We start from the raw sequence: 12,403 nt of genomic DNA, 5'->3' as shown, positions 1-12,403 counted from the left end.
TTTTTCTTTGTGCTCTTTGATGGGGTCATCTCAGTGCCTTCTGACCACCATGTTTTCTTTCTTTCTTTTTTTTTTCCATGTGTCAGTACTTTTAATGTTGTGTACATCAAATTATAGTAAAAAGATGACTGTAAACAACATGCAGCCCCTCTATTTACATGAATAGCACAAGAGATTACAGTAAACCGAGTTTATATTCCACCATCAAGTGTGGTTCTCCCATTAGTTCACTTTGTGACGGGTCATTAAGAATATCTTCAAATCCGGGTGCCTGGGCGGCTCAGATGGTTAAGCGTCTGCCTTCGGCTCAGGTCATGATCCCAGGGTCCTGGGATCGAGTCCCGCATTGGGCTCCCTGCTCCTTGGGAGCCTGCTTCTCCCTCTGCTTCTCTCTCTCTCTCTCTCTCCCCCCCCTCTGTCTCTCATGAATAAATAAATTAAAAAAATAAAATCTTAAAAAAAAAAAGAATATCTTCAAATCCAATAGTCTCATCATTACCCCTCAAGATACCCAGTGAAAGGTTTGAACTTGGAAGAAATGCAAGACGCTGCACCTGCTGCACTGCCTTGAACTCCATTTGTAATTTTAGTGGAGCAAATAGACCCTGGATGTTCCTTAGTGTGGAAAGATTCATTTTATCTTGGTTGAGCTGGAAATTTTTTTCTGATAATTCAAGAGGATGACTGGGCAAATGTTCATTTTTCACACAAGGAAGGCCTTTTCGAAGAAGATCATGACTTTCAAAAGGTCCACTTGCTGAAAGTTCAGTAACTGGAATACTGTCCTTTAACTGAGATCCAAGTCCTCTGGCATTCATCTTCACTTGCTGTGTGCACAGCCTCTCAGCCCTGTTACCGTCCACCACGTTTTCTAATGAGAAATCAGATCTTTTTCTTACTGAGGCTCCTTGTTAAGTGAAACGTTGCTTCTTTCTTGGTGCTTTCCAAGACTGACAGTTTTGTTATGAAGTATCTAGATATGGGTCTCTTTGGGTTTATTCCACTTGGAATTTATTGAGTTTCTTGAATGTGCACATAAATGTTTTTAATCAAATTCAGGAAGTTTTCAGCTGCTATTTCTTGAAATAATTCTTTTTTTTCCTTCTTCTCTGGGTCTCCTGTCGTATATGTATTGGTATGTTTGATTGTGAGCCACAAGTCTCTTAGGCTCTGTTCATTTTTTTTTCATTATTTTTTCATTTTATTCCTCAGATTAGATGATCAACTAACCTATCTTTGACTTTGCTGACTTTTTATTTTGACAATTCAGATCTTTTTCAGTTTGTTTCTCTTTTTTTCCCTTCGTTTCTTTAAATTCCACATACGAGTGAAATCATATTGTGTTTGTCTTTTTCTCACTGGCTTATTTGACTTAGCATTATACTCTGTAGATCCATCCATGTTGTTGGAAATGGCAAGATTTCATTCTTTTTTATGGCTCCAGTATACATACACACACACATACACACTATATCTTCTTTATCCATTCATCATTGATGGACGCTTGGGCTTCTTCCATAGTTTAACTATTGTAAATAATGCTGCCATAAACATAGAGGTGCATGTATCGCTTTGAATTAGTGTTTTTGCATTTTTTGAGTAAATACCCAGCAGTGTGATTCCCGGATTAGAGGGTAGTTCCATTTTTTAAATTTTTTGAGGAATCTCCATATGGTCTTCCCCAGTTGCTGCATCAGTTTGCATTCCCACCAACAGTGCACAAGGGTTCCTTTTTCTCTGCATCCTTGCCAACACTTGTTTAAGTTTTTGATTTTAGTCATTCAGATAGGTGTGAGGTGATACCCATGATGGTTTTGATTTGCATTTTCCTGATGATGAGTGACGTTGAGCATCTTTTCATGTGTCTGAGGGCCATCTGTATGTCTTTTGAGAAATGTCTGTTCATGTCTTCTGTCCATTTTTCAGTTGGGTTATTTGTATCTTTTTGGTGTTGAGTTGTATAAGTTCTTTATATATTTTGTACACTAACCATTTATTGAAATTGTCATTTGCAAATATCTTCTCCAGTTCAGTAGGTTGTCTTTTGGTTTTGTTGGTTGTTTCCTTTCCTGTGCAGAAGCTTTTATTTTGATGTAGTCCCAATAGTTTATTTTTGCTTTTGTTTCCTTTGTCTCAGGAGACCCATCTACAAAGATGTTGCTATGACCAGTGTCAGAGAAATTACTGCCTGTGCTCTCTTCAAGGATTTTTCCATAAAAATGGTCTCACATTTAGATCCGTAATCCATTTTGACTTTATTTTTGTGTATGGTGTAAGAAGATGGTCCAGTTTCGTTCTTTTGTATGTAGACTTTTTCCTATTGCATATTCTTTTCTTTTTGTTGAAGATTAATTGACTATATAATTGTGGGTTTATTTCTGGGCTTTCTCTTCTGTTCCAGTGATCTATGTGTCTATTTCTGTGCTAGTATCATACTGTTTTAATCATTATAGCTTTGTAATATAACTCGAAGTCTGGAATTGTGATACCTTCAGTTTTATTTTTCTTTTTCAAGATTGCTTTGGCCATTCAGGGTTTTTTGTTTTGGTTTGGTTTGATTTTTGTGGTTCCATACAAATTTTAGGATTGTTTGTTCTCATTCTGTGAAAAATGCTGTTGGTATTCTGATAGGAAATGCATTAAATCTATAGATTGCTTTAAATAGTAGTATAGACATTTTAACAATATTTGTTCTTCTAATCCATGAGCATGGAATGTCTTTCCATTTCTTTGGGTCATTTTTAATTTCTTTCCTCAGTGTTTCATAGTTTTCAGAGTACTTTCATCTCTTTGGTTACATTTATTCCTAGGTCTCTTATTCTTGGTGCAATGTAAATGGGATTGTTTTCTTAATTTTTCTTTCTGCTGCTGCATTATTAGTTTATAGTTGGATAAACTAATAGGAGATGGAAGACTACTAATAAAATTCAGGCAAGAGACCATAAGTACAAAACTAAATGGCGGGGGGATGGGAATAGAGAGAAAGAAATGTACTGCAGAAGTATTTAGGAAGGTAAACTTGGCAAGAAAATGAATGATTGTTGAGGGATAAGGGGTGGGATGGGAGGAGAGAGTTAAAAAGAGGGGGAATGAGTCTGAAATGTCAGGCTTAAGAGATAAGTGGTATTACCAACCTAGGAAGGGAATACAGAAGCTAGAGAAGATGAAGGGAAGTGGATTTACTTGGGGGTCAAGATGAATGTGAGATACCTGTGAAGTTGTAATTGAATAGGTAGTCCTCAGGAGAGGCCATGAAACGGCACCTATGGATTTAAGAGGTATTTGTATATAGATAGAGTTCATTTTGCAGTATTTAATGAAGGTGGAAGAGGAGATATTCCTGATAGACCCCAACATTCAAAGGGGAGGGTACAGAGGAAGAGAAGTTCATAATGGAGTTGGAAGAATGTAGAGGAAAAAAAAGGAGTGCTCACCCCCTTTTCTGATCCCATCGAAGTTTTAATTGGTCACTGTTGCTAATATTCTCCCAATAATTTTTCTTATACTTTCCCTTTAGCACTCAATGTCCTGTTTAGCCCTAAACTTTAATATCACAGCCATTTGCCTGTCTTGGGAAGTGGCATAGAATAAAACATAGAATTTTTACCTTACACTTATACCAACTTGGTTTTGTCCTGGTTTCCTTGAATCTTTTCAGTTTAGTTTTAAGTGAAGAGGTAGGGAATGAAGTTAATATAGGGACCTATCCTTTGAAGATTCTGGGAGAACTAAGAAAACAAAGAAAAGTGTTTCGCTCATTCCTGAGAAAACAGTGGATGTTCAATAAATATTACCTTCTTTCCTTTACATCTTTACAGCCATATCAGAATTCTTTTCTTTCTTTGCTCTTTTATGAGGAAAGCAGCTTATACCAATTTTTTTTTAAGATTTTATTTATTTGAGAGAGAGAGAATGAGAGATAGAGAGCACGAGGGGGAAGAGGGTCAAAGGGAGAAGCAGATTCCCTGCTGAGCAGGGAGCCTGATGTGGGACTCGATCCTGGGACTCCAGGATCATGACCTGAGCCGAAGGCAGTCGCTTAACCGACTGAGCCACCCAGGTGCCCGCAGCTTATACCAATTTACACTAATACATGAATGGTGTTTAAATCCTTACATTATGTATTGGAATGGATTGCTTTCACAAATGAATTTAATGAGTAAAATTTTAAGTATTGTAATAAAGTGAAGGAGGATATGATTAGCCAAGATAAGGAGAGATACTTTAGGGCAGTATGCATGCAAGTGGACTAAATCCTCTGAATTCTTGGTATCTTTCACTCTTTACTTGTTCTCAGTCTTCAAACAATCCACCTCAGCCTCTGTGTAGCTTTCAAATAATTCTTTAAAAATACTATTCTTTCAGAAAGAGTTTGATTTAAAATGGTCAGGAGGTTATTTTATGCTATGACCTGCTGCCTGAAGTGTGGCTATTCTAATATTGTTGATTGAGGACGCAGAAGAGCTGATTTGGAGCCATTTAGTAGTTTAGGACGACCTGGGCAAGTTACCTAACTTCTCTCAGGCTTAGTTTCTTTATAAAATGGAGATAATATACTTGTTTCAAAAACATAATTGTGGAGAATGAGTAAGGTCATGTATAAGTAACTGTAAAAGTGTTGTCTATGCAAATGTAAAATATTAAGTAAGCATAAGTGATTATAATTGCTTTTGTCTTATACTCATGCTTAGCTAATAGTATAATGTTTGATAAAATGAAATTGATTTTGCTCTTAAATAAGACATTGTATCTTTGTGTAAGTTAGATTCTCTTCACTATGTCTCATTTTCTCTGTGTTCATTGTGGAATCCTTGAAGGCAGGAGAATAATTTTTATTGTATTTTATTTTATAGAGTTGAATGAGACTTAGAAATAATTACTTTGAGATCAAGGTCACTTACTAATGCTTCCTTTAGTGTTTTCTCTTTTCCTTTTTAGTTCCAGAAGTTATTATCTTGCCATCAGTTGTAACCATAATCACATGTCAGGAGCTTTTCTGCAGTTATTTTGAAGCATCAGTTTGATAAGGAGATAAACTACATATCTTAAAACTATTTTGCTTGCTTTGAAATTTTAGTAGGTTTTTAGTATGGTTTCCAGCAGGATGCTTGTTATTTGTATCTGCTTTTTATAGTGAAGGAATAATGAATAAATATATTTGAAAGATAAAAACAAACATCTTAAGCTTTTGAACAGGAGAAAGGTCCCTAGATTTATTTTTATGAATTAAATCACTCAGGACAGTTACCAGGAGAGAAGTTAACTTGCCTGCCTGCTACATTGTTAAATACAAGAATGAGCTTGCCATTTCTATTTACTTTAATATTGGTTCATTATATAAAAATGAAAATCAGTCTTAATGATTATTTTCTAGGAGTCAGTGTTTCTAGTTGAAATTACTTCTTATGATTAGTGTTGAGTCACTAGACTATACTTGTGAAAACATTAAAAAAATGTCATTTTGGGGTTTTATGTTGCTTTAAATTCCTTCATAAATGTATTCTGAGTGCTTTCAGAGATTCTTAAATTTTTTTCTTGTGAAGAATACATTCACATGTGCAGCAGGCTTCTGTGGACACAGGTGGTCATAGGTTTAGGTATTAAGAAAATATTCTGTGGATCATGGCATTTCCTAGAATATTACTTACTCCATTTTTGGAGTTCCATTCCCCTCCCTCCCTTCACTTCAGAAAACATAATGGAATGAAAATGAATGGAAATTGTCTTGAATCTATATGATTAATTTTTTAAATAGGTTTATTGAGACATAACTGATACATAGTAAACTGCATATATTTTAAGTGTACAGTTTTTATTTCTTGTGGGCAGTGTATAATTGGGTTTTGTTTTTTTATCTAGTGTGACAGTCTTTGATATTTTGGGGGAATCATTTTTATTTAGTGGGATTATTGATATGCCTAGATTAGAATCTGTTATCTATTCTTTGTTATTTATCCCTATTGATCATTGTTTCTCTTTTTCTGTCTTCATTTGGATCCATTAAGTATTTTTTGTGATTTTATATTATCTCCTATTTTGGTCATTGCCAGTACTTTTTCTGTTTTGTTTTAGTAGTTGTTTTAGTGTTTATAGTATATATCTTAAACATATTAAAGTCTGCCTTCAAGTGTGAGTACACAACTTGTCATGTAAGAATGTTACAATAGTTGACTTCATTTTTCCCTTTCCAACCTATATACTTTTATTTTTGTGCATTTTACTTTACATATGGTATAAACTACACAATGCATTATTATTTTTGTTTGCGTAGTTATCTTTGGAAAAGTTTAGAATAATAAAAGAAAATCTTAGGCATTTACTCTGTTGTTACTATTTTCAGATCCATATTTCTGTCTGATATTTCCTTCTGCTTGAAAGTCTTTATCATTTTTAGTAGTATTTGGGTCTATTGCTGATGAATTCTTTCAGCTTTTGTATGTTTAAAATGTCTTTATTTTGCCTCTGTTTTTGAAAGATTTTTACAGGATACAGAATTCAGCTGGACAGTTTTTTTTTTTTAGTGCTTTAAAGATACATATTGTTTTTATTTGCATTGTTTCTAATGAAAAATCTGATGTCATCTTTATGTTAGTTACTATGCAACATTTTGTTTTCTTTTTTTTCCAGCTGCTTTTAAGATTTTTTTTCTCACCATTTTGAGCAATTTAATCATTATGTGCCTTGGTGAATTTTTCTTGTTTTTGGAGTTTTTTGAGCTTCATGCATATGTGGATTTGTGATTTGCATCAAGCTTGAAGATTTTCAGCCATTTATTCTCCAAATATTTTTCTGCTCCTCCTCCTTGGAGTTTTCAATTATTCATATTATTAGGCCACTTGAAGCTGTTCATTAATGTGCTTTTCAGTTTTTTTGATTATCATTTTTCTGTTGTGTTTCTTTTGTGTAGTTTCTATTGCTATGGCTTAATTCCAAGCTAGTCTAGTTTACACCATCTACACTGTAGTTTTTACTTATAGAAGTTTGGTTTGGATGTTTCTTTTTTTATGTCTTTCATTCTCAACTTTTTCGATATATGGAATACAGTTAGAGCAACTATTTTAATGCCCTTTTCTGCTCATTTTCGCACCTGTGTTAAAATGTAGTTTAAATCTGACAATGATTGCTCTCTTCATTATGAATTAGGTTTTCCTGCTTTGCATGCCTGGTAATCATCAATTATATATAAGACATTGTGAATTTTACCTTTTTGGGTCCTGGATATTTTGTATACCTATGAATTTCCTTGAGGTCTTTTCCTGTTCTGGGATTCACTTACCGGAAGCAGTTTGATCCTTGTGTATCTTGCTTTTCTGATATTTTGGGGGGCTTTAAGTAATGTTCTTCAGTCTAGGGTAAATTGCTCTATGAAATATGAGTCTTTCTAATCTAGTTTGTGGGAATAGGCACTCTTTTTGGCCTGTGTGAATGCCTGGGACGTTTATCTTTGTTCCTTTCTGTTACACTCCTCCTTTAATATTGGAGTTAGCTTTCGTTATTCATGCTTTATTTATTTCCTTTCCGTCAGAAGGCATAGTTTGTGGTATGTGACTCTTGGTAATTTTTCTGTTTGTGTCCTTATTTAGTTTTGTAAATATACCACTTTTGCATGAAAGGATTTATTCTCTGTTGGATTTAGAGTTTTATTTAGTAGAGTTTTATTAGTTAATACTAAGTGTGTTGTTCAAATCTTCTGTGGACTTACTAGTCTTGTCTCTATTAAATAGGAAACAGATGTATAAAATCTACCACACAATTAGTGAGTTTGTTTCTCCTTAGAAATTTGTTGGTCTTTGCTTTTTATATTTTGAAACTTTTCATGCAAATGTGGAATTAAAGCTTCCTGGTAAATACAACCTTTTATCAAAATACATTGACCTTCTTTAATTGTAGTAATTCTTGCCTTAATATTTGCTTTGACTTTTATCAAGGAATCAACATTGGTATTTTTGGTTAGTATCTAAGTGATATATTTCATTCCTTTAATCATTTTGGGTTAAAATTTTTGTTCTTAGTAAATACCGTAGTATTTGTGGGTGTCTTAAAATGCAGTGTGATTACAACTATCTCTTATTTGAAGCATTTAATTCATTAACTTTTTTTTTGTAAATACTGTGTGTTTATATTTATTTTTATCACCTCATTCATCTTTATTGGGGTGCTTTTCTTTACTCATTTCTGTTAGCATAAACTTTTCTTTTTTTTTTTTAAAGATTTTATTTATTTATTCATGAGAGAGGAGGAGAGAGAGGGGGGTAGAGAGAGAGAGAGAGAGAAGCAGAGGGAGAAGCAGGCTCCCAAGGAGCAGGGAGCCTGATGCGGGACTCGATCCCAGGACCCTGGGATCATGACCTGAGCCGAAGACAGACGCTTAACCATCTGAGCCACCCAGGCGCCCAGCATAAACTTTTCTATATTTCCCTCTTCCAGTGGTTCAAAGTTTTGCATTCTGTTATTACTCTTTTAGTGGTAACTCAAAAAATTTCACTAGTATACTAATATTAAAGTCAGAATTGATCAGTATTTCTATCATCCTTTCAACGAAGATCTTAAAATATTCTTTCTAGCATTTGTTTCATCTTTGACATTATTGCCTATTATTTTACTTCCTCCTGGTTAGTAACCTTTTGTGTTACTAGTTTTTCTTTTTTTTTTTTTTTTAGTTTTTCTTTTTTTTAAACAGTCAGTATTCATTTAGATTTACCCATACATTTTCCAGTTTTTTGCTCTGTTTTGCTTTTTTCACTTCTATATGAGTATTTCTCCTCTTTCAGAAATCTCTTATTTTTTTTTGAGTTTGAGTGAGGTTTTTCGAGTTTTAAACTCTAAGGATGTTAGAAAATGCCTTTTCTTCATTTTCATGTTCATGTTACTGAACAGTACTTTAGCTGAGTATAGAACTTTAGGTTGTCTATTATTTTTCCTTAGTTTCAATATAAAGTTGCATTGTCTTCCTGCTTCTATTGGGCTGATGAGAAGTCTGCTGTTAGTTTTGATACTCTTGTATAGGTAATTTTTGTTGTTTTAATATTTCCATTTTGTTTTTGGTGTTAGGATGTGTCCATGTGTAGATTTGTATTTATCCTGCTTGAGACTCAATATGCCATTTTTAGTCTGAAGATTGTAGATAGTTCATAGATATTATTTTTTTGAATATTGTACATTTTCTTCCTGGAACTTCTTAGGTAGTCTGTTATCCTTATCTTTATATTTTCCATCTTGTTCTTATTCTCTGTCTTACTTTTGAGTAATAGCTTCAGTTCTGTGCTCCAACTTCTCAGTTTCCTCCCTTTGTCCTTTTTTCTCTTCCTCCCATTTCTCAATTTATTTTCCCTTCCCATATGTCCCCTCCCCCTTTTTTGGGAGCCTAATCGTGTATTATTTATAATTTATCCAGCCTAATAGTGTATGATTTGTAATTTATCCATTTGTGTTTTTAACCTCTTCCTTGTTTTTTTGTTTTGGTTATTTCCTACCCTGCTTTCCCCCACTATAAATTTAGTGAACTGGTGATAAAAAAAATATTTTGTAGAAGAGTTTTTATTTGCTGACTAGTTCATTATAAATAGATAGGGAGTCAAAAGGAAATTAGTCTAATTTTGATTCAGTATCTTTTTAGCAAATATGTAGTTACCAGGCTTTCCTAACATGCTGTGTGAAAAGGAAATCAAGAGACTGTCTTGGCTCCTAAATTAGGTCATAAAATCTGGAGTTGATTCATGTTTGCTTTTGCTTTGTTTTGATTTTTTTTGTTTTGCTTTGTTATTCTTTCATTTTCTTTCCTCTGGAACATTAGTTGCGTTTGAAACATTAACTTCAGGAAATGTAGAGCTAATTATAGTAGCCTACTTATTCTAATTTCATAGTCTTTGTTACTCTAAACTACTGTGTGGGGGAAAAATAGAATACTTTTCCTGTTTTTCTCAGTTGTATATGTTTTTTTTTGAAAGTCTATAAAATATGTTTAGTATTTGATGACTTTATATCTTCCTATGGCAGATAATAAATTACTAGTGTTCTATTCCTATTACACTGGAGGCTGAATAACATAAGGTTAAGAGCATGGGCAGTGGATCCAGGCTGTATTGTTTAAATCCCTGTCTCTGCTTTTTACTAGTGGAATTACTTAAACTCTCTGTGCCTGTTCCCTCATCTATAAAATAGGGATAATAATAGTACTTATTTCATAGTGTCATTGTGAGAATTATAGGAATTCAGTCCTGTAAATCACTTACAAGAGTGTCTAACATATAGGAAACATTCAGTTTATGTTAGCCATTATGTTTTTCTAGTTCTGTGAAAAGTCACACAGGTAGTGTTACTGATAGGAGTAGAATCTGGGTGTTCTAATTCCAGTCTAGATGAAGCAATGTTTTACCTGTCAGGAGGTTATGCAGTCTTTTCTAGTATAAAAATTTGCAAGCTAATAAATGAATCTAATAAAGTTAAAATAACTTGTTTTATCAGTAGTAAAACGTATTTGAGTACATATGGGCTGAGCACTGTGTTAGGTTTTGGGAATACTAAGATAGACACAGCTTATATTCTAAAAAAGCTATAGACTAGTCCTGGAAAGAAGACAAAAAACCATGTGAAACAGTTATTTCCGTAAGATAGAAATGTAGAGAATCCAGGGGAATAAAGAGGAGAGGACATCCATCCCTTCCTTTGAGAGGGTGGAGCAAAGGGGAAACAGTCTTGGAAAATTCCATGGACAAGATATCACTAAAAAATCATTATGATTATTCACAGGGTAAGATAGTACATGAAAGAGAGTTTAAAGGGCTATCTATATGTTGTTCACTATTTAACTTTATTCTGAAATCTTCTATTGAGCCTTAGAGCATTTCAAGAAATTAACTGATATTTACCTTTGAGTTTCATAACAATTAGTAGTTTATTCTCATCTCACTCCCAGCTTCAAAAATCTTTTTTTTCCAGTGCCTTTTACAAATTTATTTTTCATTATAAAAGAAATATGTGCTTTTTAAATTTTTTTAAAGATTTTATTTGAGAGAGAGAGAGAGAGAGAGCATGAGCAGGGGGAGTGGCAGAGGGAGAAGGAGAAGCAGGCTCCCCACTGAGCAGGGAGCCTGATGTAGGGCTCGATCCCAGGACCCCGGGATCATGACCTGAGCTGAAGGCAGACACTTACTTAATCGACTGAGCATCCCAGGCGCCCCAGAAGTAGGTGCTTTTTGCAAACAAAGTTGAATAATAGGAAATATTTATTAAAAATAAAAATTCTCTATTCCCCTTTTTCTTCAACCTTCTCAGTCTCCCTGAAAATAAACCAAACAACAAAATGCATAATATATATATACACGTCTGCATCTTGCTTTGAATAATAATTTGTCTCCTTTACTTTGCATTCAAGACATTTTACAACATATTTCAAGGCTATTTTTTCAATTTTATTTTTATCAAAATGTTTTAGGCTCTAACTAAAATGAATTATTTTTTCTGTATCCTGTCATGTTTCATAGTTTCCTCACCTTTTTGTCTTTGCTTATGCCTAGAATGCCCTCCACCACTTCATGTTCAAAGTCCTTTCTTTCCTTAAAAATCTTTTCAAATAATAAATCCTCTGTTAAGCTTTCCTACTTTCCCCCCTCTTTTAGTTTTGAAAGTAATTTTGTGTTTCTAAGTTGCCATTATACTTTGTAACTTCACTTTCAGTACCTAACACTTTCTAATGTGCATACAGCTATATGTTTGATTTTGTGTGCCCTGGACTATAGTGACAATTCCTTTAAAGCAATATTATCTGTATTTGAGCTTTGTAATACCTAAGTGCCTATTTATAAAGTTTCTTATTATGTACCTATTTACTGAATAAATGTGTTTTAGATAAGATATATAATTACTCTTAGGAATACTGTTTTTAAACTGTCTTGGGGATAAGTTGAGAGAAGCATAGCTGTGAGTTGAAACTAAAACTTGACTTCTTTCTTTGGTTTGGTTAAATATTCAAAATAAAAAAATTTTTTTAAGATTTTGTTTATTTGAGGGAGAGAGAGAGAGAGAGAAACAGCATGAGAGGGGAGAGGGTCAGAGGGAGAAGCAGGCTTCCCGCTGAGCAGGGAGCCCAACATGGGGCTCAATCCCAGGACTCCGGGATCATGACCTGAGCCGAAGGCAGACACTTAACCAACTGAGCCACCCAGGCGCCCTCAAAATAAATTTTGAATAAATCTCTGAGACATTGTTTTGGTTTTTTTTTTTAGGAAACAAAGATTATGATAACCTGATTTAACCTGTTTTTGTTTTTGTTTTTTAAGATTTTATTTATTTGAGAGAGAGAGAGCACACAAGTCGGGGGGGGGGTGCATGCAGAGGGAGAGGGACGCAGGAGCTGGATCCCAGGATGAGGACCCTGAGATCAGGACCTCAGTGAAGGCAGACA

General features: G+C 34.2%; 2 protein-coding genes across 4 annotated transcripts in view; one reads left to right on the top strand and one right to left on the bottom strand.

The window, feature by feature from the left end:
* The window catches only part of RALGAPA1 (Ral GTPase activating protein catalytic subunit alpha 1), a 253,647-nt gene that overhangs the window by 24,395 nt on the left and 216,849 nt on the right, over window positions 1-12,403 (top strand). The gene's annotated exons all lie outside the window — the stretch shown is intronic.
* On the bottom strand, window positions 43-908 carry LOC141373159 (proteasome maturation protein-like). The gene is made up of 2 exons (XM_073894848.1): window positions 484-908; window positions 43-266 (listed from the first exon to the last, which is right to left on the bottom strand). The coding sequence occupies exons 1-2, from the start codon at window positions 816-818 to the stop codon at window positions 176-178; spliced, it is 426 nt and encodes a 141-aa protein (XP_073750949.1). The 5' UTR covers window positions 819-908; the 3' UTR covers window positions 43-175.

This window comes from Callorhinus ursinus, unplaced genomic scaffold (assembly GCF_003265705.2).
Source record: "Callorhinus ursinus isolate GAN/ISIS: 27379988/994484 unplaced genomic scaffold, GSC_fseal_2.0 scaffold8, whole genome shotgun sequence".
NCBI classification, from domain to species: Eukaryota; Metazoa; Chordata; class Mammalia; order Carnivora; family Otariidae; genus Callorhinus; species Callorhinus ursinus.
Note: the sequence above shows the minus strand (reverse complement) of the source record. Positions and strands in the feature narration are given on the sequence as shown.